Source organism: Bipolaris zeicola (assembly GCF_000523435.1).
Source record: "Bipolaris zeicola 26-R-13 unplaced genomic scaffold scaffold_305, whole genome shotgun sequence".
Classification (NCBI taxonomy): domain Eukaryota; kingdom Fungi; phylum Ascomycota; class Dothideomycetes; order Pleosporales; family Pleosporaceae; genus Bipolaris; species Bipolaris zeicola.
The window spans coordinates 1-24,656 of record NW_006912354.1 but is presented as its reverse complement, the minus strand read 5'-3'; the positions used below and the strand labels follow the sequence as shown (position 1 = coordinate 24,656).

The 24,656-nt window shown below is 50.7% G+C and overlaps 12 protein-coding genes across 12 annotated transcripts; 8 read left to right on the top strand and 4 right to left on the bottom strand.

The window, feature by feature from the left end:
• Window positions 1-91: 91 nt before the first annotated feature.
• On the top strand, window positions 92-367 carry COCCADRAFT_110031 (uncharacterized protein; the record flags this gene model as incomplete). Its single annotated transcript, XM_007719403.1, has 1 exon — window positions 92-367. A coding segment is annotated over one exon (276 nt), but the record flags the coding sequence as incomplete, so codon positions are not given.
• A 1,883-nt stretch (window positions 368-2,250) lies between these two features.
• Window positions 2,251-3,560, top strand: COCCADRAFT_110030 (uncharacterized protein; the record flags this gene model as incomplete). The annotated part of the gene is made up of 4 exons (XM_007719402.1): window positions 2,251-2,520; window positions 2,575-2,633; window positions 2,684-3,308; window positions 3,354-3,560. 4 exons carry the CDS (start codon window positions 2,251-2,253, stop codon window positions 3,558-3,560), a joined length of 1,161 nt encoding a protein of 386 aa, XP_007717592.1.
• Window positions 3,561-3,680: 120 nt separating this feature from the next.
• Window positions 3,681-4,226, bottom strand: COCCADRAFT_110028 (uncharacterized protein; the record flags this gene model as incomplete). Its single annotated transcript, XM_007719401.1, has 2 exons — window positions 3,681-4,148; window positions 4,194-4,226. 2 exons carry the CDS (start codon window positions 4,224-4,226, stop codon window positions 3,681-3,683), a joined length of 501 nt encoding a protein of 166 aa, XP_007717591.1.
• A 185-nt stretch (window positions 4,227-4,411) lies between these two features.
• On the top strand, window positions 4,412-5,992 carry COCCADRAFT_30567 (uncharacterized protein; the record flags this gene model as incomplete). The annotated part of the gene is made up of 1 exon (XM_007719400.1): window positions 4,412-5,992. The coding sequence occupies one exon, from the start codon at window positions 4,412-4,414 to the stop codon at window positions 5,990-5,992; it is 1,581 nt and encodes a 526-aa protein (XP_007717590.1).
• A 270-nt stretch (window positions 5,993-6,262) lies between these two features.
• COCCADRAFT_41324 (uncharacterized protein) lies at window positions 6,263-6,911 on the bottom strand (the record flags this gene model as incomplete). Its single annotated transcript, XM_007719399.1, has 2 exons — window positions 6,263-6,375; window positions 6,443-6,911. 2 exons carry the CDS (start codon window positions 6,909-6,911, stop codon window positions 6,263-6,265), a joined length of 582 nt encoding a protein of 193 aa, XP_007717589.1.
• Window positions 6,912-7,722: 811 nt separating this feature from the next.
• On the top strand, window positions 7,723-9,419 carry COCCADRAFT_9461 (uncharacterized protein; the record flags this gene model as incomplete). The annotated part of the gene is made up of 3 exons (XM_007719398.1): window positions 7,723-7,860; window positions 7,907-8,384; window positions 8,566-9,419. The coding sequence occupies 3 exons, from the start codon at window positions 7,723-7,725 to the stop codon at window positions 9,417-9,419; spliced, it is 1,470 nt and encodes a 489-aa protein (XP_007717588.1).
• Window positions 9,420-9,777: 358 nt separating this feature from the next.
• COCCADRAFT_110011 (uncharacterized protein) lies at window positions 9,778-11,114 on the bottom strand (the record flags this gene model as incomplete). The annotated part of the gene is made up of 2 exons (XM_007719397.1): window positions 9,778-10,531; window positions 10,594-11,114. The coding sequence occupies 2 exons, from the start codon at window positions 11,112-11,114 to the stop codon at window positions 9,778-9,780; spliced, it is 1,275 nt and encodes a 424-aa protein (XP_007717587.1).
• Window positions 11,115-12,176: 1,062 nt separating this feature from the next.
• On the bottom strand, window positions 12,177-13,472 carry COCCADRAFT_110025 (uncharacterized protein; the record flags this gene model as incomplete). Its single annotated transcript, XM_007719396.1, has 2 exons — window positions 12,177-13,343; window positions 13,401-13,472. The coding sequence occupies 2 exons, from the start codon at window positions 13,470-13,472 to the stop codon at window positions 12,177-12,179; spliced, it is 1,239 nt and encodes a 412-aa protein (XP_007717586.1).
• Window positions 13,473-13,654: 182 nt separating this feature from the next.
• COCCADRAFT_110003 (uncharacterized protein) lies at window positions 13,655-14,972 on the top strand (the record flags this gene model as incomplete). The annotated part of the gene is made up of 2 exons (XM_007719395.1): window positions 13,655-13,753; window positions 13,809-14,972. The coding sequence occupies 2 exons, from the start codon at window positions 13,655-13,657 to the stop codon at window positions 14,970-14,972; spliced, it is 1,263 nt and encodes a 420-aa protein (XP_007717585.1).
• Window positions 14,973-15,881: 909 nt separating this feature from the next.
• On the top strand, window positions 15,882-19,351 carry COCCADRAFT_110004 (uncharacterized protein; the record flags this gene model as incomplete). The annotated part of the gene is made up of 6 exons (XM_007719394.1): window positions 15,882-16,009; window positions 16,129-16,151; window positions 16,202-16,319; window positions 16,369-16,468; window positions 16,517-18,846; window positions 18,895-19,351. 6 exons carry the CDS (start codon window positions 15,882-15,884, stop codon window positions 19,349-19,351), a joined length of 3,156 nt encoding a protein of 1,051 aa, XP_007717584.1.
• A 568-nt stretch (window positions 19,352-19,919) lies between these two features.
• Window positions 19,920-20,760, top strand: COCCADRAFT_109999 (uncharacterized protein; the record flags this gene model as incomplete). The annotated part of the gene is made up of 4 exons (XM_007719393.1): window positions 19,920-19,942; window positions 20,024-20,187; window positions 20,239-20,332; window positions 20,382-20,760. The coding sequence occupies 4 exons, from the start codon at window positions 19,920-19,922 to the stop codon at window positions 20,758-20,760; spliced, it is 660 nt and encodes a 219-aa protein (XP_007717583.1).
• Window positions 20,761-22,491: 1,731 nt separating this feature from the next.
• Window positions 22,492-24,274, top strand: COCCADRAFT_41318 (uncharacterized protein; the record flags this gene model as incomplete). Its single annotated transcript, XM_007719392.1, has 5 exons — window positions 22,492-22,615; window positions 22,674-22,736; window positions 22,788-22,870; window positions 22,918-23,315; window positions 23,368-24,274. The coding sequence occupies 5 exons, from the start codon at window positions 22,492-22,494 to the stop codon at window positions 24,272-24,274; spliced, it is 1,575 nt and encodes a 524-aa protein (XP_007717582.1).
• Between the last annotated feature and the right edge of the window lie 382 nt (window positions 24,275-24,656).

The window sequence follows — 24,656 nt, the reverse complement described above, 5'->3', positions numbered from 1 at the left end:
TTGTTGAGACATCACGCGTTATTGTTGGGACGTTGTTTTAGTGGGGGAACTGCGGCGCTCGGTGGGGTGCGGCGCTCGGTGGTGAAACACGTTAACACTCTCTAGACAAGGACGGTTTAAAGAGGCAGAAGAGCTACAATTGCAAGTCCTGCAGGAGAGAAAGAGAGAGCTGAGTGATGAACACCCTGATACGCTAACCAGCATGCATAATCATGCCGTCACGCTGCATTCAACAGCTCGTTGCAAGGAGGCGTGTGCGCTCATGGAAAAATGCTACCAATCGTCTCGAAAGATCCTTGGTGAACAACACGATTTCACACAATCTTCGTCTGCTTGGCTTCATCACTGGCGGGAAAAAAGACTTTAAGAATGAGAATTTGTAAAAACAAAACATTTCGTTATACAAGTTCATGTATTTCCTATATTGCACACATATACTTCATTTCAAAACGTCTGGTCCATGATGCTGCCATGTGTCAAACCAGGTGGACCGTTTTGTAAATAGTTTCAATTCACTTGATTACAACGGATTCACGTAATCCAGATATACATGTGTGCTAGAGGATTTTATGAGGCATACGTGTTCTCAGAATAGCTGCCTTCAAGTTGGGAATTAGAGTCGTCGGTGGCGACAAACTGAGCTCAGGATCGCGATTCTCCGCCACTATGTACTACTTAAAACTAACATACATGTTCTTTGGCTATTTCTGGTAACAATGCTGATTGTGAGTGGATGTAGATATCGAATCTCGCTGTTTCAGTGTAGGCATCTATATGGTGTCTTCTTAAAATGTCACTGTCCCTTTTCTAACAACTTCGTTACTTATCACGTTTTGATATGCCAACGGTGCTAATTATTATTACATGAATAACGTGAGCTTTCAATCCAATGCAGAGACTCCCTAATTTAGTTTTGGCAAAGGTTAGACCACTGGAAGTATGTCTCTTAGCCTGTACCTGGTAATGAGACTATAAGTGCAGGTACGACAGGGGATCTGTTTTGACAAGAAGTTTCATGTCGTTCAATTACAAGTAGCATAGGTCGGCAATGTACATTTTGGTATAACCTTGTGAGATCGTAACAAAGCGAATAGCTGAATTCATTAGGAATCAAACTGTCAACATCTGAAAACCGTGAATGATCTTGAAATTAACTGGGAGCTTCATACAAAGTGTCGCGTTCTAGACGAAGTCAAGATTCTCTTTCGAATTTAGCCAGTAGAATGGTGAAATTTAGTGGTGTTACATGTATCTATGGGTACGAACAGCCAAATAACTTTTCACTTACAAACCACGCAAACTACAGTAAATACAAAATTTTCCGATTCAGTTCATTCACCAAGGTTTATGCTTCGCAAATCAAAATGTAAGAAAGCGTTTGTCAATGCCTTTCGCATCCTATAAGAAACGAGATATTGCTATATCTACCAAACCCCCATGCGAGAAAAGATCCATCGCACCCACATTGTTATGTGTCAACTTGACCCTACTGAAGTACTAACCAAACGAATGGCGCAACAATAACTTCCAACTCTAGATGCACTTCCCATCCATCAAATCCTATATTTTCTACCGCTTTTACGGATCCCGATAACAGAGTAGTACGCTCACGCTCTCGCTGAAGGACATAAAAGACAATATACGCACCTCAATCATATCAATACAACACTGGCATACTCCAACTGCACAAATTCCGTAGTCAAAGAAAAACACAGCATCCTCGGAAACATGCCCAAGACACTAGATTCCGACTCGGAAAGCATTACCCCACACTCCCCTCCCCATCTGCCGCCCCAGCCCCTCAATAATGACGCCTCTAAATGCCAACTCGAGCGAAAAAGTCCAAGAGTGAGGGGTGGTTTCCAGTTTCGCACCAGGTGGGGGGCATTGGGTTACGTACGTAGACAACTTGGTTTGCGACCACCCAAAGCCACGCATTCGTGATTGCTTTAAAACTGGGGTATTGATGCTCGGGGGAAGGGATAGCCCGTTGTCATGTATGTAGGAAGGGCAGTGGCCTACATACCGAAATAGAGCTAGTGGGAAGGAGTACATGAATGGGGTAGGATGGGGTTCCCTTGATAAGAGGATGTAACGGTGTCTTTCCTACATCACAAACCTTTTATTCTTAACTTTACTCATACCTAGGTCCTAATAATCCGCATTTCCGAATTGTACATACCACGCTCTTATACCTCAATACCAAACACAATTCATACAACAACAAAGACAAAGCCGACGTTTTCAAACATGCCGAGCAACACAATGAAAGCAGTACACTACGAAGGCCCGTTCAAAGTCTCAGTCAAGGACGTCGAGTTACCCAAGATCCAGCATCCAGATGACGTCATTGTCAAGGTCACGACAGCAGCCATTTGCGGATCCGACCTGCACATGTACCAGGGACGGACCGCAGCGGAAGCTGGTCTTGTGTTCGGCCATGAGAACATGGGGATCGTCATGGAGGCTGGGCCGGGCGTAACTCTCCTGGAGAAGGGCGATCGGATTGTATTGCCATTTGTGAGTACGCATAACGCTATCTGTAGATGAGTGGGCTGACGTCGAGCTTCCTAGAACGTTGCAGACGGCCGATGTCGCAATTGCGAAGAAGGCAAGACGGCATTCTGTACTGGGTGAGTCAAGGCTTGGCGGAAAGCTTCACAACATTGTCTAACAATCGTAGTGTAAACCCAGGCTTCGCTGGTGGCGCGTACGGATACGTGGCCATGGGACCATATCAAGGCGGCCAAGCACAATACCTCAGGGTACCGTTTGCTGACTTCAATGCACTGAAACTGCCGCAAGGGACCGAGCACGAGGCCGATTTCATTCTACTTGCGGACATTTTCCCAACAGGATGGCACGGGCTTGTGCTCTCTGGGTTCAAGTCTGGCGAGAGTGTAGCAGTGTTTGGCGCGGGCCCTGTTGGTCTGATGGCAGCATACAGTGGTGTGCTACGCGGTGCAAGCAAAGTGTTTGTTGTGGATACGGTCCCCGAACGTTTACAAGCAGCGGAAAAGATCGGTTGCGTACCCATCGACTTCAAAAAGAGCGATCCTGTTGAACAAATCATCAAGCTTAACGGCGGCATGGTTGATCGCGCAGTGGATGCTGTTGGATACCAGGCAGTGGATGCATCGGGTAGCACAGAAAAACCCAACATCGTCCTTGACCAGTTGATCATGGTCACGCGCCCAACTGGAGGGCTAGGAATTCTGGGGCTTTATGTGCCAGCTGATCCCGGAGCGCCGGATGAACAAAGCAAGAAAGGCCAGATTTTGATCTCGTTCGGAAAGCTTTTTGAAAAGGTACGCGTGTGCACCATATTCATTTTCCAGCACTGATCCAAGTAGGGCCTGCACCTCGGAACTGGACAATGCAACGTCAAAGCCTACAACAGGTATCTTCGCGATATGATCGTGTCGGGCAGGGCAAAGCCAAGTTTCGTTGTGTCTCACGAGATTAATATCGAGGATGCACCAACGGCGTACGAGAAGTTTGACAAGAGGATCGAAGGGTATACCAAAGTGTTGATCCACCCGAACGGCGCTTTGAACTAGCTGAGCGTATGAGTGTCTATTCTGCAATATGGAGGTTCCAAACTCACAACAGAGCACTATTAACATCGCGAGCATGAGGCTTTTGCGCGAGCGTTAAACCAATTCATCTTTTGTCGCGCACTAATAGCGTTGTAACGCTTGAGCGTTATCATCTGGGAGGTATGCCCTAACAATCTTGACTTCTTCTACCGGGCGATCCTCTTTGTCTGTTTTGACCAAACCAAGCTTCTTTACAACCTGCATGCCGCTCTTGACCCTACCAAAGATGGTGTGCTTTCCGTCCAACCATGGTGTAGGTGCGAGGGTAATGAAGAACTGAGACCCGTTTGTGTTAGGGCCTGAATTGGCCATGCTAAGGATGCCAGCTCCAGTGTGTTTGAGTTGCGGTGATATCTCGTCTTCGAATTTTTCGCCATAGATGGATTCACCGCCTCGGCCAGTACCTGTAGGGTCGCCTCCTTGGATCATAAAGTTTGGTATTATACGATGGAATATGAGGCCGTTGAAGTAGCCGCGCTGGGCCAAGGTTGAGAAGTTCTTGCATGTCTTTGGCGCATGGTCGTTGTAGAGTTCGACAACAACAGTGCCCTGTTGATGTTAGATTGATTCTCCCTCGTAGAATGAGGGACATACGATTGTAGTGTCGAGTGCGACGTCGGTAGCCATGGTAGATATGCGGAGTTGCGAGTGAGGACTGTGATGGCAGCTTCCCCAGCATCTAGAAATCCAACGCCAGATCAACGCACGGTCCCCTTCACCAGCCACAGTAGCCACACTGACTAGCGTGAAGTGATGAATCACGGCGGACGCCTTCTGACTTCAAACATCTCCAAGACCCAACAACTGCAATCATGGATCTATCATCTTGGGCACTACCCCAGCTCTCGAAGCTTCTTCCTCTTGATGACGAGTCGCTGAAGCAGATCATATCATATACAGACTCGCTCTCTCAGAAGGAAGCAGCAGACCATCTCCAGAATTTACTCGGAGATAGCCCACAAGCACTTGAGTTCATTACTTCTTTCAACAACCGGAGGAAACCCAAGAGTTCCGCTGGTGCACGCCAGAACCAGCCGTTGAATGACATTTCAGAAGTACCAAAGTCAAAGCCTAAGAAAAAGAAGCAAACCGGGCTGAATAAACTCCCGCCACCGCGACAACCAGATAACTATGGAAATGTTTCCGGTGCGTACATGAAGAAGGATGAGGAGGACTACATGGCAGGTAGTTCAAAAGCGAAAGCGGCCAAGTTCGGACTTTCGGAACAGCCAGATGCTTTGCAGCTGCCAAAATCGACTGCGTCATCAGGAGCAGCGACACCAAAGTCTCGTGGTGTCTCCCCTGCTCCCTCAGCCGCGAAACTTCCAGGCACTGTGGTGGGGGAAACCAAGCCCAAACCTAAACCCAAGGCCAAGGTCAATGTTACCGGTGGCACACCAATGCATGGCGCGTCAACAGCACTGGACGACCTAGAGTCAGCCATCAGAGCGCTGGAAATTCAGACGAATCCTACTTTAGCCACCCAAGACAACAGCAAGCGGAAATGCAACTGCATGGCCACTAGGCATCCGCTCCTAGAAGCTGCGCCGAATTGTTTGAATTGCGGCAAGATCATCTGTGTAAAAGAAGGTATCGGCCCATGTACTTTCTGCAATTCTGCACTCTTGAGTCCCCAAGATATCCAGTCCATGGTGCGCATTCTTCGTGACGAACGTGGGAAAGAGAAGATGGCTGTAAATAATGCCGGCCAGAAGCGCGCCGAAGTATCATTGGCGCCTCGCCCTTTTTCCACTCCCCGTGGTCCTACGCCCACATCTTCCAATCCTGCCTCAGATGTAGAATCAGAGAATGAGAAGCTTGCCAAAGCGAAACAACACAGAGATAAGCTACTGGCCTTCCAGGCACAAAATGCGAAGCGAACTCAAGTCCATGATGAGGCTGCAGATTTCGAGACCACAAGCGCCGGACTGAGCATGTGGGCCAGCCCGCAGGAACGTGCCATGCAGCTCAAGCGCCAACAAAAGGCCCTAAGAGATCAAGAATGGAATGCACGGCCCGAGTATGAGAAGCGCAAAGTTGTTGCCAGCATTGACCTTTCCGGCAAGAAGCTCGTTCGGCGCATGGCTGCTGCAGAGCGACCTGCTACACCAGAGAGCGAAGATGAACCTTCTGAATCCAATCAAGGCCCAGCAGATGGAAATACCCTGTCGAGTGGCGGTGGCGCGTTCAGCAGGAACCCACTGTTGGGTAGCCTGATCCGACCAACCATTAAGATCGACGAGGGTAAAGGAAAAGAGAAGGGTGGTGAAAGGAGACAAACATGGCGGCGAGTACAAGATGACAACGACGACAATGAGCAATGGATCTTAGATGGTGGCGTTTATGGCTCCAGAGCAGATAATGTCGGTTTAGAGACGGATGGGCTTCGATAAGTCACTGGTGCCATATGTAAATAGCGATTGGAAGACAATTCCCATGGTTGAATTCCTTAGTCGATCGTCTTCACATATCTATTGACTAGACAAATACACCGATAGAACATCTCTATAAAAATTACATATTGTCATTGACCGTTAGGCATCACCCTCTCCAACCGACTACATCCCACACCACTTCTGTTGGCGCATAGGTATGTCACAAACTGTACCCTCAATATTCGTAAGTACCCAGCTCTTCAATTTATTTTCCTCCGCCACTCCTCTTCACACAACCAGCTTCCAATGCCACTTTATCCCCAGCCGCTGAAAAAACGAGAACAGCGAGCCCTTAGGCACATACCCAGCATACCTGGCTTGCCACCATGCCGCAAAGCTCCCTACACAATCAGACAAAGTCAGCTCAAATATTACTCCATCATTAACCACAGCAATGATATCACATACCTTCCGCAGGACCCAACTCCGCAAACCCTAGCGCTTCAAGAATCCACGGCGCAACAATGGCAAGCACGCCTAACGCAATAACCGTACACATGACTGGGTGCTCGACAACAAATCCCTCGACACTCTTTGCAGCCTCCCAGGCACGGAGGTACGCATCGTGGATGGTAGGACCGAGTTTCTCGTGCGAGGCTTGTAGGGCCTTCGCGAGATTGTCGAGGATGTATTGGGCAAGGTTCTGGCGCCAGCCGTAGGCGCCGACGAGCGAGTCGAGCTGCATACGTAGGGCTTGCCCGGTGATTGAGGTAGTGATGAGGGCTGCGACTACATTATTTGCGATTTCAGTTTCTGGGCGAGCAGTGGGTGACTGAAGGAGGGATGCTTTTTCCGAGGTGGAGGTGTAGGTGGGAGTAAGGTCTGCAGTGCCGCAGTTCATGCATGCGAGGATAGCTTGGAGGCGTGCGAGTGCCATTTTGGTATTGTTATTGTAATTTTGGGGATGAGACTAGCGGTTATTGTTGGGGTGATGGTTCTATGTATCTAGAGGAGCGTGGGGGTGGGCGCTTAGAGTGTTTGCTGTGCCGCAGAGAGTGGTGTGGTGAAAGTGAAGTCGGGCAGCCTGGTCCAATCGAATCTTGGAGGCTGAAATGCCGCGAGGCTGAGTTTGTAGGAATACAATGCAAACTGCAAGGCTGATGCTGAGGCGCTTTTTGGGCGTACAGAAGGTGTGTCCTGCTTTATCGAAACATGCAACTACTCTTTACTTGGCACTGGCAAGGCTGAGAAGTCGTCCCTTTGATCGTTGATCTAACCCTTTTTCCCTAGAGATATCGGATATATCGCAATAATACCCGATGTGAAAACCAAAAGCAAAATACCCATGGCCTCAGCAGAGACAACTCCAGATGCTCAGCGGCAATCGCAAAAGGGAGGTGACTACCAAACTGCAACCGCAGTCGGTCATAGAGGGGACTATTCCCTCCTAATGAAGGCAAAGCTGGAACTGATTGTTCAACACTTATCAATCTAAATTCAATAGGAATGCGGAATAGGTACTGACGTATACAAGTGAATGCGAACCTTAGTGGCTATATCATGAGAAGCAATGCTTCGAGATCAGCAGCCTGTTCTTACCTTTACTTGTCAAGTTCCTGCCAAAGTAACTTACCTTTACTATATCTGCTCAAACTCACTTGTTTCTACTCAAATCCCATCAACACATCTCTTTTAGAAAGCCCAAGCCAATAGTTGTTCTCTCGTCCATACAATTACATCGTTACATGATGGGCGGTCATGCCTTCAAAAACCTCTACTGTCCACGCATCAATCCAGATGTATACTTCCAAGTCAAAGCCCAAGCTACTACAGCACTTCAGATAGTATTCACACATGTAGTCGTCCCAGCTGAGATGCCCGAGAAGGTAAGATTGAGAGGTAGAGTTTTGTTTCCCTTGCTAAGTACCCAAGAACGACTACGGCGACATCGACTTCCTCGTTTGTAGCCCGTTGCACTCCCCACGTCCTCACACCATAAATGATTTCCCATGGGAAGAAACAGTCCAGCTTACCAAAGATGCCTTTGGAACAACACATGGACGCCGAGGCTATCTCACCAATGATTGCATGTATTTCGCCGTCGATGCGTCATGTGATGGAGAAGACTACTTTATCCAGATTGACGTTAAGGTCTGCTTCAAGCCAGAGTTGTTCAAATGGTACACCTTTGGACTTGGCTATGCGAGTAGCAGTAAGATAATTGGAAGTATGGTGAAGCCCTTAGATCTCACGATTGCCCCAGAAGGCATCCACATTCGCGTTGAAGATTTGGAAGAGACAGATCATAACGAGAGTATGGTGTGGATCAGTAAGGATCCCAAAGATGTCTTGAGAATTGCCGGTTTGGATTTCAGAATCGTGAACGGTAGATTTAAGACCAAGGAAGAGAGTAAGTCTGTTGGTGCACATGGGTTGCGTAGTGCACATTATGCTGATCAAGCTACCAGTATACAAGTATTTTGCTCGTTCATGGCTCTTTAATCCAGCTCATTTCGCTGCAAGGCTCGCCGAGGAGAACTGTGGAAACTGACTGGAAGAGCGATCTGCGCCCTGGACTCACTTCATCAAAGAGTGGGTGCCTGGGCACTACCCTGGCTACCGGTTTACTATAGGCTCTTCAGATACTGTGAATTCCGAAAACAGCGGCGAAGGAAACATTACACAAGACCTCGAAACATGGTACAAGCATACCAGGTCCGCCGTCCGTGACAAAGTCTTCACCACGTTCCCCAACACTGCAGAACAGTACTACACCAAACGGGCCGCCCATCGCAAAAGGCTTGAAGAACAGCAATTGGCAAGTCTAATCATGAATGCCATACCCATCGGCACAAACGGATGGGAAGCTGCAGTGGCATCAGTCAACCTCACATTCACGCATACACCCCTCGCACCACCTGATCTCGAGCCCACCGCCTCCCACGAAACACCACATCCATCATTGGACTTCGTAACCCCTGTCATCACATACAGCAACACCCTTTCCCCCACCCAACCCAAAACTATCCACCTACCCCCTCTCCCCCGTCAACCCCCAATCTCATTCTCCCCGCGCCCTCCACCACCCAGCATGTCCATCGAAGCCAAACTCGCCTGTCTCTCACGCTGGACGCACTTCGACCTTTCCACCGGCACACCGTATATGCTCTGCACGCCACGTCCCAAGGAAGAGAGTATATGCTGGACGGATGCAATCTACGCGGGTGTGAGTGAGGAAGTGCTGCTGAGGTGGGCGAAGGAAGAGTGGTGGCGGGTTTGGGCTAGGCAGGGTGTGGTTAATTATGTGGGGATGTGGAGGGTGAGGTTTGAGAAGGAGGATAAGAAGAGTGCCAAGGGAAGGGAGAAAGATAATGGTGGAGATAGGTTGAGGGTTAGGGAGAGGTTGCAGGTTGTTAATAGGAAGTTGGGATTCTTGACGGCTTGAAGGTTTGAGAGTGGGGGTATGGTTGGTGGGATGATTAAGACAGGTTTGAATGAGGTTTGGGTAAGGGTTCAGGTAAGGTGTGGTGCTGGAATGGATTCGGGTTGATACTTAGGTATTGAAAGGGTTGTGGAAATTTCTAGCAAAAAAGCTATTGTTTGCCAATGGTCTAGTCGCTACATTTACATATGTTCCAAAACTTGGGAAATTCGTCTATCCGGACGCGGATGATGGATCGTGGGGTGTTCTAAGCCTCAGATAGTTGATGTGATACGAACAAGATAATATTACTATGTATTAACCAAAACAATTGCCCTATAATCTATGCACTCTCAAATTAGAGAAAACTTCCTATCCAAACTTATTTAGGCCCGATGCCCAACAGATCAGGCGATCTTTGATGTACCCAAATGCCATAACTAATGTGTCTGCTGACCCAATACTCAGCCGGCCATCCAACCATGATCACAGTCCACACCAAGCCCACCACCCGCCACATCCAATTATCTCTGAACCCCATCTTCTTCCCCAAAGCAATAAGATGATCCTCGACCAAGATAATCACCGCCTGGCTCATGAAGAACACAAACCCACCATCATCGGTCCATGCCTGATTCACCAGCATCGCCGCCACGGAATGAATAATCCACGAATTGGCGAACGTCACGAAAAGCTGCACATATCTTGATCCGAAACTTCCCTTTGGAAACCGAAATACGTCGCGAGCGAGCCAAATAGCCGGAGCACTACATATGAAGCGCAACTGCTGGTGCCACACCAGAGACCAAGCTTGCCGTACGCTCCAGAGATCGCGGACAAGGCCGAAGGCGGAAGGACAATCACGCGGGTTCGCGAGGCCGAGTGCGACGGCGAAGATACCGCTGATTGCGAAACAGACTGCGAGGGTGCACCGCGTGATTAGGATATGCACCCACGTGTACCAGAAGCGGACTCCCCAAAAGGGGGCATCTGGGGCGAAGGGCTGATACGGTTTTACGTTTGAACGCTGCAAGTCGATATATGTGCCGTATGGGGAGGTGGCGGTGTATGCCGTGAGGATATCAGAGATTGCCCAGTATATGAAACCGTGGACAAGTTTTTCGACTATGAAACGACTTTTGGTGCATGTTAGTTGTGGGTTGTGTGAAGGATTTGGGGTGATTGAAGAGTGACTTACAGACGAGGATAATCGGATGGAACTTCCATGATAACACCCTTGACTTGTTGACTCCAACCAACATATCTGTTTGTACAGGAAAGACGCATGGCCCACCACAATCGGCTCCAGAAAGTTGTACCTGCTCCGCCTGGTACATACTGGTATTTCTTGTTCGCTGGTACACCATTGCCATTCATCTTGCCGTTCGTCATCTTATCCTTTTTCTTCTCGTGTTCGTTTCCCTTGCCATACTGGATCTTGTACCATCCTTCTTTATCCGGGACCCCTAGAAGTACCCAGCCAATATAGTGATAAACCAGACACGTCGTAAGGGTTTCCATCCCGTACTTGTAACCCCAGCTGGTATCCAATTCTCGGTATAGTGACTGCGCGGCAAACACAACAAGTATGGGTAGGGTGATGGACACACAGAGAAACTGGCGCTCAGGTCTCAGCGCAAGCGCGACGGCATTATTCAAGATCATGATGGGAAATTGGAGGTAGAGAAATATAGGTGGAAGCTGTAAAGACACAGCCATTTTTGCTGCCTTTTCGTCGTGTCGAAAGAAAGACAAGTCGTGGTCGAGCCCAATGATTGATGTGATGACGGACGCCTTAGTATATATCCCCAAACGCCTCACTTCCCGCTAAACTGATATTCGACAGGGTGCGTTGGAAAAATTAGTATGCTGTGAACACCGCACGGGTTGTGCAGGGGTAAAGTGCCGTCCGTGCTGGTGAAAGGCCGAGTACGGTCGATACGGTCAATACGCTCGTATCGAGATAATACTCCACAATTTTACTCTCCGTCTACGCTAGCATCCAGTTTGGGGACGTAGACAGATGTCTGCGATTAGGGCTTCACCTGGATTTACTCAAATCGTCGAGACTATTCCTCAAAAGGACCAGATGGCGGATACCCCTATCAAGATCGAATACATAGAACGCCGGAATGGAGTAGGGAATTGCGTGTAAACACACGTGGTAATACAAGTGGTAGCATTGAAGGAAGGTACGGGATTCAAGGATAGACCTTTGTTCTAATGAGGTGACTTATATAGTGTGAGCTTGACCGTATATTTACCAACCGGGTGAGCGCGGCTCGGATACTCTCGGGACGATCATATAACAGGCATAAGACAATGAGAAAGTGACAACTGTTCTCGTCCTCAGTAAGCAAGGTGCTGACTCTTCTGCACGGGATTCCGATTAGTCGAACCATCTTTCCCAAGTATCCTATGCTTTTGCGAACGCCATTTAGTGTTGAAGGTATACTTGCCTGGCAAAATTGCGTAGGTATCAGACCGCTTTGTTGTAGCAATTACAACCATGCACAAAAGCATGTAAGGGATAGAACAATGGAGACGACGTTGTGAGTATTGACAGTGATGTCCAGAAACACGGACTTAGACAGAATGGTATGCATTACAATGTTCTAGTGTATGCGGTAGCTAAGGAGGAATTTCGAGAGTAAGAGAAGTAAGCATCGACGGTAGTTATGATGTGTCCGACCGGGAGGCGAGTTTTGGGACAGCCCGCAACTCAAGCTATGATCGAATAGCAACCGTCCACAGCCCACGTCCTCTCTCAGCGCCATTCTTCTAAAGCTGTACATCTTGAAAGCTTTCTCCATTATCGTCTTCTTCGACAGACGCCTGCCCTGGTTTTGCTCTCTGGGGTAGACTCGCCTCTATCGATTTTTCGTCACTTGGTTCTGGCTCTGAATCGTCTCCTTCGCTTCCGCTTTGCTGCTTTTCCTTTCCAGACTGAGGTTTCAGATCATCTGTTCTGTTCCTGTGCTCTTCTGTTTGCGACTTGGATTCTAATGAGCTTCGCTCACTTCTCTCGCTCACATCATCTTTGGGTGGTGGGGGTGGTGCGGCACCTTCTGCGTCCCGGCCTTGCCTGGATTGCTCAGGAGTGGGTGGCGTGATTTCAGTCCTTGGGCTTATTATAGGACTCCTTGGTTGTTGTTGTTGTTGCTGTTGCTGCGGCTGTTGCGGTTGTTGTTGCTGTTGTTGTGATGATTGCTGAGACTGCTGCTGTGAAGACCCGGCACCGACGCTCCGTAGCCGTGGATCTGCATTTAGGTAGTAGCCTCTAACGCCAACTATCCTTCCTTCCCTCTCACATCCTATAACCCAATCTGGCACTACAACAGGAATGTTGTTCTCGACTGCCTTCTCCCATGCTGGGCCTCGTCCCTCGGTACAGATGAAATGCGTTGTGTCAATACGAACAGTGTCCGCAATTTTAGCGCCGATTCGCTCCACAGATCGTTGTAGAGACTCGCGAAGAGCTGCAGGCATGTGACCAGGGGTAATGGTAATACCCGACAGGTCTGTCATCTTGTGTGTTTGTACCTTCAGCTTTTCACTGCTGAACGTGCCAGCACTAGTTTTCAGGACGAGGTGAAACTGGTATTCTGTGTCGACTGCCAGGCCACTCAACTTGGTGCTGTGCTGATCGGTGGGCTTGGGTATTGTGCCAGCCTTGTTACCATTGCGGTAGAGCGTAAGGCTGCGTAGCTCGGCGGTCGCGATATCGATGGGGTCCCATTCGAGGACTACGGAGGTTTGCGTGGCATTGCGACACTTGAGAACAGGCGCCGAGGGCGTGCGCTGACCGAAGGTACGGAAGATCTCAGACTGGAGCTCATGGAAGGCTTTCTGTGCGTCGGCTTCGGCCTTGTAGTTGCGTCCGACGTCAATATCCACCATGGACCCAGAAGAGATATCTGGCGGGAGCAATATCGAGGGGAATTCAATCTAGATTGACGTCAGCTAGGGTGAATTCGTGTGCTGCAAGGCATTGAGGGCACTCACGAGGCGCTTGTCTTCCGTGAGCAGCACGGCTACACCGGCATCGACCTTTCCGACTGTGAGAGAGACCAGCATCTTGTATATGGGGGTGCGGAGGTGATATGGTGAAGGATATGTGTTGCACCGGGCTTAGTTGAACTTCCACGTACCTGAGCATCGTTGCGCGGCCCGAGGATCTGCCGTAATTAGCGCTAGCGTCGACATGTGTAGGCAGCCATAGTCTCCCAGTCTCTACATCCCACTCGCATCACAACTCAATGGCACGAAGCGCAAAACAAAAAGCAGCTCGCAACCTAAGACGAGGTTCAAGGCCTGTCTTTCAGTTTACTAAACTGCCTGCAGAATTGCAATTACTTGTAAGATTCGCGAAATGCCTTTCAAGAAGCACTTGAAACTGACTACATGCAATAGGTACTTTGTAGGTGCGACTTGGTTTCGATTGGGAGACTTCTGAGCGTCAGTTCGTATGTCAGAAGCCTTTATATCCAGTATCCAGAGATTGTAATCCAAGGTTCACTCTCGGAAAACCCCCAGCCTCTCGCCGGCTTGCTACATGTTGCAACGGTATTGCACAACATCAGCGACGACGATTTTGATAGTGATAAACCGTTCGAACTATTAGAGCATGCCAACTCGAACCAATGGCCAGTTATTTATTCCCGATTTCTCCGTAGTGGAGATGATGTTCTGGACTACATGCGCAGTCTGGTAGACATTTACGTCGAAGTAGACGTGGCCGCAGATATAGTCGCACAAGGTATGAATGCTGCAATGCAGATCTACATAGACCCACAGGTGGCTGTCACGCCTGTTGTGCTGTCTGTGGCGGAGCATACACGACTGGTATGCGCTCTTCTGATCGTCAAAATCCACTACCAGCTTAGGTCCAAATTCGAACCCGATGGCCCCATGTCAGCGAGGGACTTCGCAACTGCATTCATGCAGACTTTAGCGCCGTGGCAGATGGCCCAAAGCAGCTCGGTTGAAGGTTTTTTGGATTCGTGCCAGAAGTATCCAGGTGGCCTCTTCAACGAAATCATTGATAAACGATACACATGTTGCGAATGTCTCCTGCAAAGGTCATCATACTTACGAAACTACAGCAGAGATGTTGCCGTGGATAGGTACAAAGGGCATGCCTTTGCCGGAGACACAAGCTTTCCTCGCTATTCTCCTGCAGCGGAAGTGGAACGCCGTCGCATTGGCAGGCGGGAATCTTGGGCGGGCCGCGTGGGCGACGCACAGCATCCGGCTACGCAACTTCGTAATCACGGTTGGATGATGTATGATACGATCAGTCCTGGTGATATGATGCGACGGCACCTCGTTTGGAGGGTCGGTATGTTGTTCTGGGATCAAAGCCGACTGGCAGATTGGGGCATGGTCGACTCCAGTGATGTGGTAACCTTGGGCACCCAGACAGCTTGGCGACTGGGATACATGCGTCGGCGGTATCCATACTCACTACAACGAGGCCACATAGAAGATACGACAAGTCAGCAGATTGTTGAATGGACACGCAGCCACGAACAGATTGATTTCGAAGAGTTCTTGGCAAGGCAATTGGGACAATGACAGAGTGGGCTGTCTACTTAGGATGCACTAGTATACCAGCAGCGTGGAACGTCACGTGAATTGGCGTATCGCGATGTGCGGTGCAACGCGCGAAGCAAATGGCATGTCAGGGTAACCTGTCAGCTGCAGTTACTCAGTCGCCGCATGCCCCAAGTCTTTGATGCCCAGTGCAGCGTGAAGAACTAGACAGCGTGGAGACTGGGGCTGTCACGACTAGTCATTCCCCACCTCCCCCAGCCCATTGAGCCTCTCTCCGAGGGCTGGACCAGTGCTGATCATCGCCGATGGGCATGGTGGGGAACAACCCGGCACTAACGCCTGCTATCGTGGCAGTAAGCTCGCTCAACACTTTGGCGCAGAGATTTTGGGGACGCAACTTGTCCAGTCGAGCGCAAGTCGAAGCAATGACGTGCAATACAAGCCCGACACGTCTTTTGCAACGTCGCTGGGCCAGTTTTCGGCGGCTCTATCGACATGGGCGTGAAACCGGGCGGGCGAAGACGTTAAACTCGAGTGGGCATAAGCCAGCCGTTCGCGATAAGTCCCGCCGCAATGCACGGATACCTATGATGTACTTTGTATCGCGAATTCTTGCACGTCCACGGTTCGCAAGGGCTAGCTCAACAACACCCGCCTGGCCACCGCTTGCCTCGTCTGTCGTCGTTCTTATCCAGCCATTGCCCTCATAATCGCTTTTTCTTTTCCAGACCGCTTGTCTGCGTACAATACTCCCCCTCTCCCGAGTCCCTCTCGAAATAATATCTTGGCTGTCGGACTACCCCATTTGTTTGCCCCATACTGCCTGCAGGCAATTATTATCTCCACGCCGCTCCTTGCGCCGTCCACCCCACCTCTCTCCCTTCCTAACAGTGACTCGGAAGCCTACTCACACCGGCTCCTACAGTCACAATGGTTCTCATTGAGAATCAAGAATACCTCTGCGAAGAGGAACAGCGCCTCAAGCAGGACCGCGAGCGCACCGCTTACTGGAAGCGATGGGGTCCCTATGTTGCTGAGCGACAATGGGCAACAGGTCAGTTTTATACCGTGTAGTTATGTTTGAACCCTACTGACACACATCCAGTCCGCGAAGACTATTCGTAAGTGTCATGGTGCCCTTTGATGCCGCCTTTTGCTGACCGACTTTCCTTTACAGCCATGATGGAGATGCTTGGAGTCGTAAGTGGATTCTTTGTGTTTGTTCTGTCAGTCTTTGCTAACTTCGGTAGATTTCACTCACGATATGGCACGGTCGCGTGCTTTTCGCTGGGGCGAGGACGGTATCGCTGGCGTCTCCGACTCGCACGGCTTCCAGAACATTGCGTTTGCTTTCTGGAATGAGAAGGAGTGAGTCAATTCGAGCACAGAAACGAGAATTTCATCTGATCTTGTATAGCGATTTTCTAAAGGAGCGGCTTTTTGGACTGTCAAATCCCCAAGGCAATCACGGCGAGTCGCTCAAAGAGTGCCATTTCCACTTGGATAACACCCCAACTGTGCGTTCATAGTCTTATTTGGAATCAATTCACTGACGTTACCTGTAGCACTCGTACATGAAGTTTCTATACAAGCTACCTCAGCGGAAATTCCCCTACGAAGATCTCATCGAGACCAACGCGAAGCGAACACGGCTCGAGCCCGAGTACAATCTCGTAGACACTGGCATCTTCGATGATGACCGATATTGGGACATATTCATTGAGACTGCCAAAGAGGCCGACGACCCGGAAGAGCTGTGCTTTCGAGTTACAGCCTACAACCGCGGTCCAGAGCCAGCCCCACTACACATTGTGCCTCACTGCTGGTTCAGGAACACTTGGGCGTGGGGTCACGAGGATCCAAAGCTAAAGCCTTCTATTACTAAGATTGGCCCAACGACTGCTCAGTCAAAACATCACAAGCTCGGAGACCGATACTTTCAGCTTTCGCCGTCTCCCGGTACCGGTCCAAGCGGCGAGGATATTCAGCCCGAGCTGCTCTTCACTGACAATGACACCAACTACAAGGGCATATGGAAGGTCGAGAACAAGACTCCATATGTGAAGGATGCTTTCCATCGCTACATTGTCGATGATGAGAAGGACGCTGTGAACCCCGAAAACACAGGCACCAAATGTGCTGCGTGGTACGCTTTCGATGAAGGTGAGGGTGTCCAGCCTGGCGAGTGTGCAGTAGTCCGCTTCAGGCTCTCGCGAAAAAACGACGGCTATCTCGACGAAGAGCTCTTTGACGACATCATTGAGCAACGTCGCGCAGAGGCGGATGAGTTCTACTACAGGATAAGCCCTCTTCCAATTGCGGATGACTTGCGCAATGTCCAGCGCCAGGCGTTTTCCGGTATGATGTGGTGTAAGCAATACTACCACTTCATCTGGGACCAGTGGGCCAATGGTGATCCGGCCATGCCTCCCCCGCCACCTGAACGGAAGGCAATACGAAACAAAGAGTGGAAACACATGTACCTGGACGATATCCTTTCCATGCCTGACTCCTGGGAGTATCCATTCTTTGCTGCCTGGGACAGTGCGTTCCACTGCATTACACTGGCAATGATCGATCCCGATTTTGCTAAGAAGCAGCTCGACCTCTTCACACGCGAGTGGTACATGCATCCCAACGGCCAACTCCCGGCTTACGAATGGAACTTTGGCGATGTAAACCCTCCAGTTCACGCCTGGTCACTGTTTAGGGTGTTCAAAATTGAGCGTAAGATGTATGGACGCGAAGACTTTGACTGCCTTGAGCGCGTGTTCCAGAAGTTGTTGCTCAACTTCACCTGGTGGGTCAACCGAAAAGATGCCGACGGAAAGAACATCTTTGAGGGTGGTTTCTTGGGTCTTGACAACATTGGCGTCTTTAACCGTTCCGATCCTCTGCCGACTGGCGGTGTTCTGGAGCAGGCCGACAGCACTGGTTGGATGGGCTTCTACTGCCTGAATATGCTGAACATCTGTCTCGAACTTGCCAAGAGACGCCGTATCTACGAAGACATGGCTTCCAAATTTTTCGAGCACTTCCTCATGATTAGCGACGCCATGCAATTCCGCAGCGAAGGCGAGTCGAAGCCACTATGGAACGAAGAGGACGGCTTCTACTATGACGCCATCTCGTGGGGTGGCCCATGGAGTCATCAGATGCCAGTCCGTTCTCTTGTTGGTCTTATTCCCCTCTATTCGACCATGACGCTTGAACCGGAGATCATCAACAGATTGCCCAGTTTCAAGAAGCGTGTAGAATGGTTCATCGCCAATCGTCCAGAGCAATCAAAGCGTAATATTCACACACTGTCCAAACGCGGACAGGGCAATCGTATGCTCCTGTCGCTTGTCAACGAAGACCGCCTCAAGCGGATAATGAAGAGGATGTTGGACGAAGACGAGTTCCTTGCTGATCATGGTATCCGATCACTCTCAAAATACCACAAGGACCATCCCTACTCTATGGATGTCAACGGCGAAAAGTACGAGGTGGCCTACCTGCCAGGTGATTCAGACAGCGGCCTTTTCGGCGGCAACAGCAACTGGCGAGGCCCCATCTGGCTGGCGGTAAACTTTTTGCTTATCGAGTCTTGCCAGAGGTTCCATCTCTACTACGGCAACAACTTGAAGGTTGAGTGTCCTACAGGTTCTGGTGACTATATGCATCTTGGCCACGTAGCAGAGGAGATTCAGCATCGTCTCCAGCATTTGTTTGCCCGCGGAGATGACGGCAGGAGGGCCATCAACAACGGAAACGAGATGCTTGACTTTGACCCCAACTGGAAAGACTACATGTGGTACCATGAGTTTTTCGATGGCGACACTGGACGCGGGTTGGGAGCGACACATCAGTGCGGCTGGACCGGTCTGATTGCAAAGATGATTCATGACACTGGGTAAGCTTGCTCATGAAATGGCAGTATAACAGGGCTAACAAGAGACAGCATGACTTGTCGTCTCCCACAGACACCACGCACGCCAACTGGTGCTGCTAGCCACTACTTTGACGATGTCTTTACGCCTGCAGGCAAGCCGGCCAAACGCCACGCTCTTCGTCGATCATCGACAAGCCGTAGCATCGGCTTCCGAAGTGACTGGGGAGAGACGTCGACCAACGGTGAAGAAGACTACGATGATGAATCAGGCCCGATGAGGCGCAAGAACTCGGTCGGTGTCTTAGACCAAGCAGCGCTTGAGCAAAAGTCAGCTATGGAGGATCGTCTGAACCACTACGTCAGCGGACAGCTCCAGCGCATCAAGAAGGGCATGTCAGAATATGAGCCGGACGAGTTGGAGACGATGGATGATGCCCCCGACACGCGAGGCAGAAACGGAAACCGCAATGGGCGTAAACGCGACGATGGTGATTACTTTGAGCAAGATCCGTACTTTAGCAAATAAGCCATGAAAACGCATGGTGGATACGACATGTCTGTTGGAGGATGCAGCATTTGGTGGACTGGGTTGTCACCTGGTGAGGGTTAGATGCTAGACTCATGATAGAGGCGCAGTACATGCAGAGTATTTGTTTTTTCCACACACTGGTGGCGTTGATTCCTTTCATGATTTGTCGCCTGAAAAAGTAACCATGTAGATAATGCGTGGCGCTATCTATAACACACAAAGTGTATCGTGTGTCGATGAGATGCATGCGCCTGTTTTACAAGGTGAGCTAGGCGTATCACGTGCTGGTGTAGTGGAGGTGGCGGTGGTGGTTGCGGCCGGCGATTATCGATTGTTTGTTGCGGGGCCTAAACACTATCGTCACTCCTGAACCCGACCAAGCCAGCCCAACGTCACCAAGCGCTTCTTCGCCCTCTTACCTCGCAGCCTCGGTCGCAAAGAGACTTTGCAGTTACTCACTCGCTCATCCGCTCAAAACGCTTGCGCATTCCTCAGCCGCCCAGACCGGAGAACAGAAAACAGACGTGCAGCAGGAGATATATACAAAGCAGCACGACTTGACAAGATGTCCAACTTTATAACTACCGTGTTGGTGGCCCTCTTGCTACCCAAGCGCATGCGCAACAGGGATTCTTGGGCGGAGAAAGACTGACTTTGTCCATGGTCTAGTAACCCACGAACGCGCGCACCCTTCAAGCCACAAAAAGGAAACCGAGGCACGAGCAGCTGGCAGCTCAAGCAGTATGCAGAGGCTACGCTGGGTAGCGGAAGTCTAAGGAAAGCGGTCAGGTTGCCCGAGGGAGAAGACAAGGACGAGTGGCTGGCAGTCAATGGTGCGCATTGTGCTGAAGATGAGGCCGAAGCCAGCTGATTCGCGAGCGCAGTCGTCGACTTTTACAACCAAATCAACCTACTCTATGGCTCCATCACGGAATTTTGCTCGCCTCAGAGCTGTCCAGAGATGAAGGCTACCGACGAGTAAGGCAGCAACTGGACATGGATTGGGCGTCTTGTTGACAGTAATCAGATTCGAGTACCTCTGGCAAGATTCGGAAAACTACAAGAAGCCGACCAAGATGCCGGCACCGGAATATATTGAGCATCTCATGGCATGGGTTCAGTCCAACGTAGACAACGAAGCCATGTTCCCGTCACGGATTGGAGTGCCATTTCCCAAGGCGTTCCCGTCTCTTATCCGCAACATGTTCAAGCGGCTGTACCGAGTGTACGCACACATCTACTGCCATCACTATCCTGTCATTATTGAGCTAGGGCTAGAGCCACACCTCAACACTAGCTTCAAGCACTACGTGCTGTTCATCGACGAGCACGGGCTGGCCAATGGAAGCAAAGACTTTTGGGGTCCGCTCGGAGACTTGGTAGACAGCATGCTGAAAAGCGACTAGGGCTGGGTAGCGTTCTAGAAGAAAGCAGGTGGCGGGAGGACATGGGAAAGCAGAAATGGAAGAGGTGGGAAAAATGAAGAGGCAAGCGAGGGACAGGCGCAATCACTCGGGTAATGTCATGCGTCGAGCACATGATGGATGGCGTTGGACGCGTCCATGATTCGATAGGGTCCGGGAAATAAGCCGGGCATTTTGCACTTTAACAATGTATGAGTAGTGTGGTGAGGAAGAATTGGGACCGAGACTGGCAACAGAGTCATGTGCTTTTTGGCTATGGAAACACAATGCATAGTAGGATGAAGCGAGATCTGGGGGCGGCAAAACAAGACATTGGATAGCTGGGGCGTGTTAAGGGCCAGCATAATGCGAGGTAGAAGAGTAACCCCGCCAGCCAGATGACCTCACCAGGGCAGTGTTTCCGGCGTCGCGGGCGATTTAATATAAGAACGCACGGGTCACCGGCAGTTTGCTGTGCTGTGGTTCGCCTGGCGGGCGGTAGTGGCAATGACAGTAGATGAAGGCACAAGCGTCGTAGAGTAGTCTTGTACACCACGATGGGCAGATGTCAAGGTGCGAGTGGAGACTGTGCAAGACGGCCAGTGTGACGATACGAAACGGCCCTCTCTCTGTTGGAGTCAGTCGTGCCTCGTGCCCACTTACTTTTGCGCAGTCGCTTGGACGAAACACTGACGGGACGGAGCCTGACGCGTGCTGAACCATGGCCTGAGCTCCTGGAACGGACGGGTAGTAGGCGTTGCAGACGGGTGCCCATCCTTCCATCGACACATGTACCCCCTCCCCCCAGACGCCGGCAGCATCGCGACCGTTTTGCCCTCAAGGACCCGCTTGGGAGCTTTGATGGATGGTCATGCTAAGTGTATACCTACATGCGTATATATTATCAGTAGCGCCGTATTTACTTTACGTGCAACGCATGATTGGTGCTTTCGACATTAACAGGCGGGCCCGCCCCAGATTCGCTCTGCAGCAAGGATCGGTTACTCAACACCCTTTTGGGCGGTCCAGGATCCAGGAAAAGGCTGATACATCAACGCCCTCCGTCCTAGCGGCTGCTGAGTCCTGTCTTTTGCTCGTCTCGACCGCTTCCGGGTGAGCCTTGGGGACACGCAGCTTTTTTTATGTCATGGCCTTTGTGCAACCCACACGGCTGGATGCTCCCCCCCTCCCCCCGAGGCGCGCCCTGTTCCCAGCGTGCCGCCACCGCCGCCGCTGTCAAGAAAGTCAGTCTTCTCGGCTACAATGGAGATCGGGTGTTAGAGACGGAATGAAGGGAGATGTGCGGCCAAAGGGCGCCCGATGATTTGCCCTGTCGCACCAAACGCATGCGGCATGGTTGCCACGGCCAGAGCCCACCGTCCTCATAGAGTGCGACCCACGTGAGTGCGACGCCCGCGAGACTAGACCGCAGCGCACCTGGAGAGGCTTCGGGCATACTTGATTCGTTCCGTGCGTGTGTTAATATGCAGCGAGCAACGGAATTGCGGGGATGCTGTGCCTGTCGAGGCGCCCGCCCAAAGGGCCAAGGGTGGAAAGCAAGGATTGCCGCTTTTTCTCGCCTGCACTTGACCTTGACCTGGCCTTGTGCCTGTGTGTGTGGCCTGGCTTGCAGGGCGTTTATATGCGAATGCTCACCCCCTTCCAAAGCAGAGACTGCGAGATGCCGTTTTGCGATTTCTCCAGGTTTTCTGCCGGCAGGCTTCGTCAATAACCATGCCTACTTATCCTCTTCAGCTCACCTGCTTGGGCGTCATCATTGGCACTCCGCTTCTGGCCTCGATTTTTGTCATTCTGAGAATATACACGCGCCGGAAGCTCAATCTGCGCTTGAGTTGGGGTACGGTTGCTCTTTCTTTGACCATGCGATACAAGGGACTGACTAGGTGTTTGCATAGATGACTGGCTTATCATACTTCCTCTGCTATTGTCAATAGCCCTCATAGGGCCTTCATACAGACGTACGTATAGCTAGACTCAATGCCCATTTACGGCTTGCTGACCAGATACAGATGTCAAGATGTGGCATGTTGGTGTCCATATCTGGCAAGTTCCTCCAGATGAGATTGAACCAAACTATGACGAGTACTACGCTGTATGTATGGTGCTGATGCGATGTGACTGTACACTGACAGCGTCTAGGTTGTCATGGCCTTCAACCTGTTGAACATTCCCATCTTGCCACTGGTCAAAGCATCAATCATCCTTCTCCTTCTTCGCGCTGGTTCCGTCATTCAATGGCTGAGGCGAGCACTCTACGCCATTCTCATCTTCACCGTCGGCAGTGCTTTGATTCCATGGTGTCTCTACATCTTCATCTGCCCACCCCTTACTGGCAACACATGGAAGCCGCGAACCTTTGGTGGTCTGCACTGCATGGGCCGCCACAAGATGGGCGAGATGTTGATCTGGGTTACCTGCGCCAACCTCCTTACTGACGTTCTGATCCTCCCCATTCCGTTCATCATCGTCCGAAGGATGATGAGTGCCCGTCTACGCTCCCGTTTGGTTGTACTGGCAGTCTTTACCTGCAGTCTAGCGTAAGTCAAGTCCATGCCATGGCCAAGACGAACCAACTAACCCTGTGTATAGGGTCACTGCTATTGGCGCTGCGAAGATCTACCTCTCATACCGCGACCGCCTGTACACCCTCTTCAAGCCTGACTGGACCTACCCAATCGACTACTGCATCAACCACATTGAAAACAACGTCGCCATCATCGTCGCCAACATCCCCATCCTACGTGGTCTCGTCACACGATGGATCTTCAACTTCCGCACCAAAGCCACGCCCATGGACCGCGAGGCCCGCACCGATAACAACTGGCAGCAATGGGACCTTTCGAGCTCGTCTGCCGGTGACAGCCGCTACACGCGCCGCAACTCAAAGAAGAGCGTCAAAGTACGCATGTTCAACAAGATCCTCCCTTGCATTCAAGACGACTTCTCCAGCAGCCTCGCCACCCGCACCTCGACCTCTGGCGACGCCACCAACAGCAACAAAGCCGGCGCAAGCACCCACATCACCGAATGCAAGAAACCCCGTCTCCCCAGCAAAATCGTCACCTCCAACCCCCCCAAACGCACCTACTTCTCCCGCCCTTCGCGCCGCAACAGCCAAGACCGCTACGCCGCGTCTTCGCACTGTGAAAAGGGCGACGCCAACGTCCTCGAGTCCGTCCGCAGCGTCGGCAGCAGCCTCGAATCCGCACCTACCCTCGTCGACAGCAAGTACGGTAGAGGCAGCATGGGCTGCAAGAGCTTGGAACTCGAGTCCCCGCCTGTCAGCCCTACAACTGTAGTACCCGGCAGACGCTACTCTGCTGCTACTCTCCTGCACAGCCCCATTACGCCGCTTTCGCCGGTTAGGCTGCGCGGGATTGGCGATGCGGGCGAGTATGACGAGGATGAGGATGACGACGAGACCATTTATCCGTATCATCCTCGAACGAGGAGTTGGGGCGACGAACAGCAGCAGCAGCAGCAGCGTAGGTTATGAAGATTATGATATCCCTCCCCACCCGTTCTTTTTTTTTCCCTTTTGTTTACGGCTTGATGGGGAATAGGGACCCAGTGGAGTTTTTTTTGCAATGATACCATGTGACATTATTTTCTATATTGCACAAAAGGGTTTGGGCTTTTTTTTGGTTACGATCGCTTTTTTTGGAGCCGAGGCGGGTGGTACGCATGCATGCCTGGCAAAGGGAGGAGAAGTTGGTATACGGACATCCACATCGAGTGTTGAACACTAGAAAGAAGAGAGAGAGAGTATTATGCAGTGCATACCCTTTACCTTTTTCTCATCCTTTCTTTTCGCTTCTCTGTTCATGACTTTAGGCTGATAAATATCCTCATCTATGTTTTTTTTTTAAAAAAAAAAA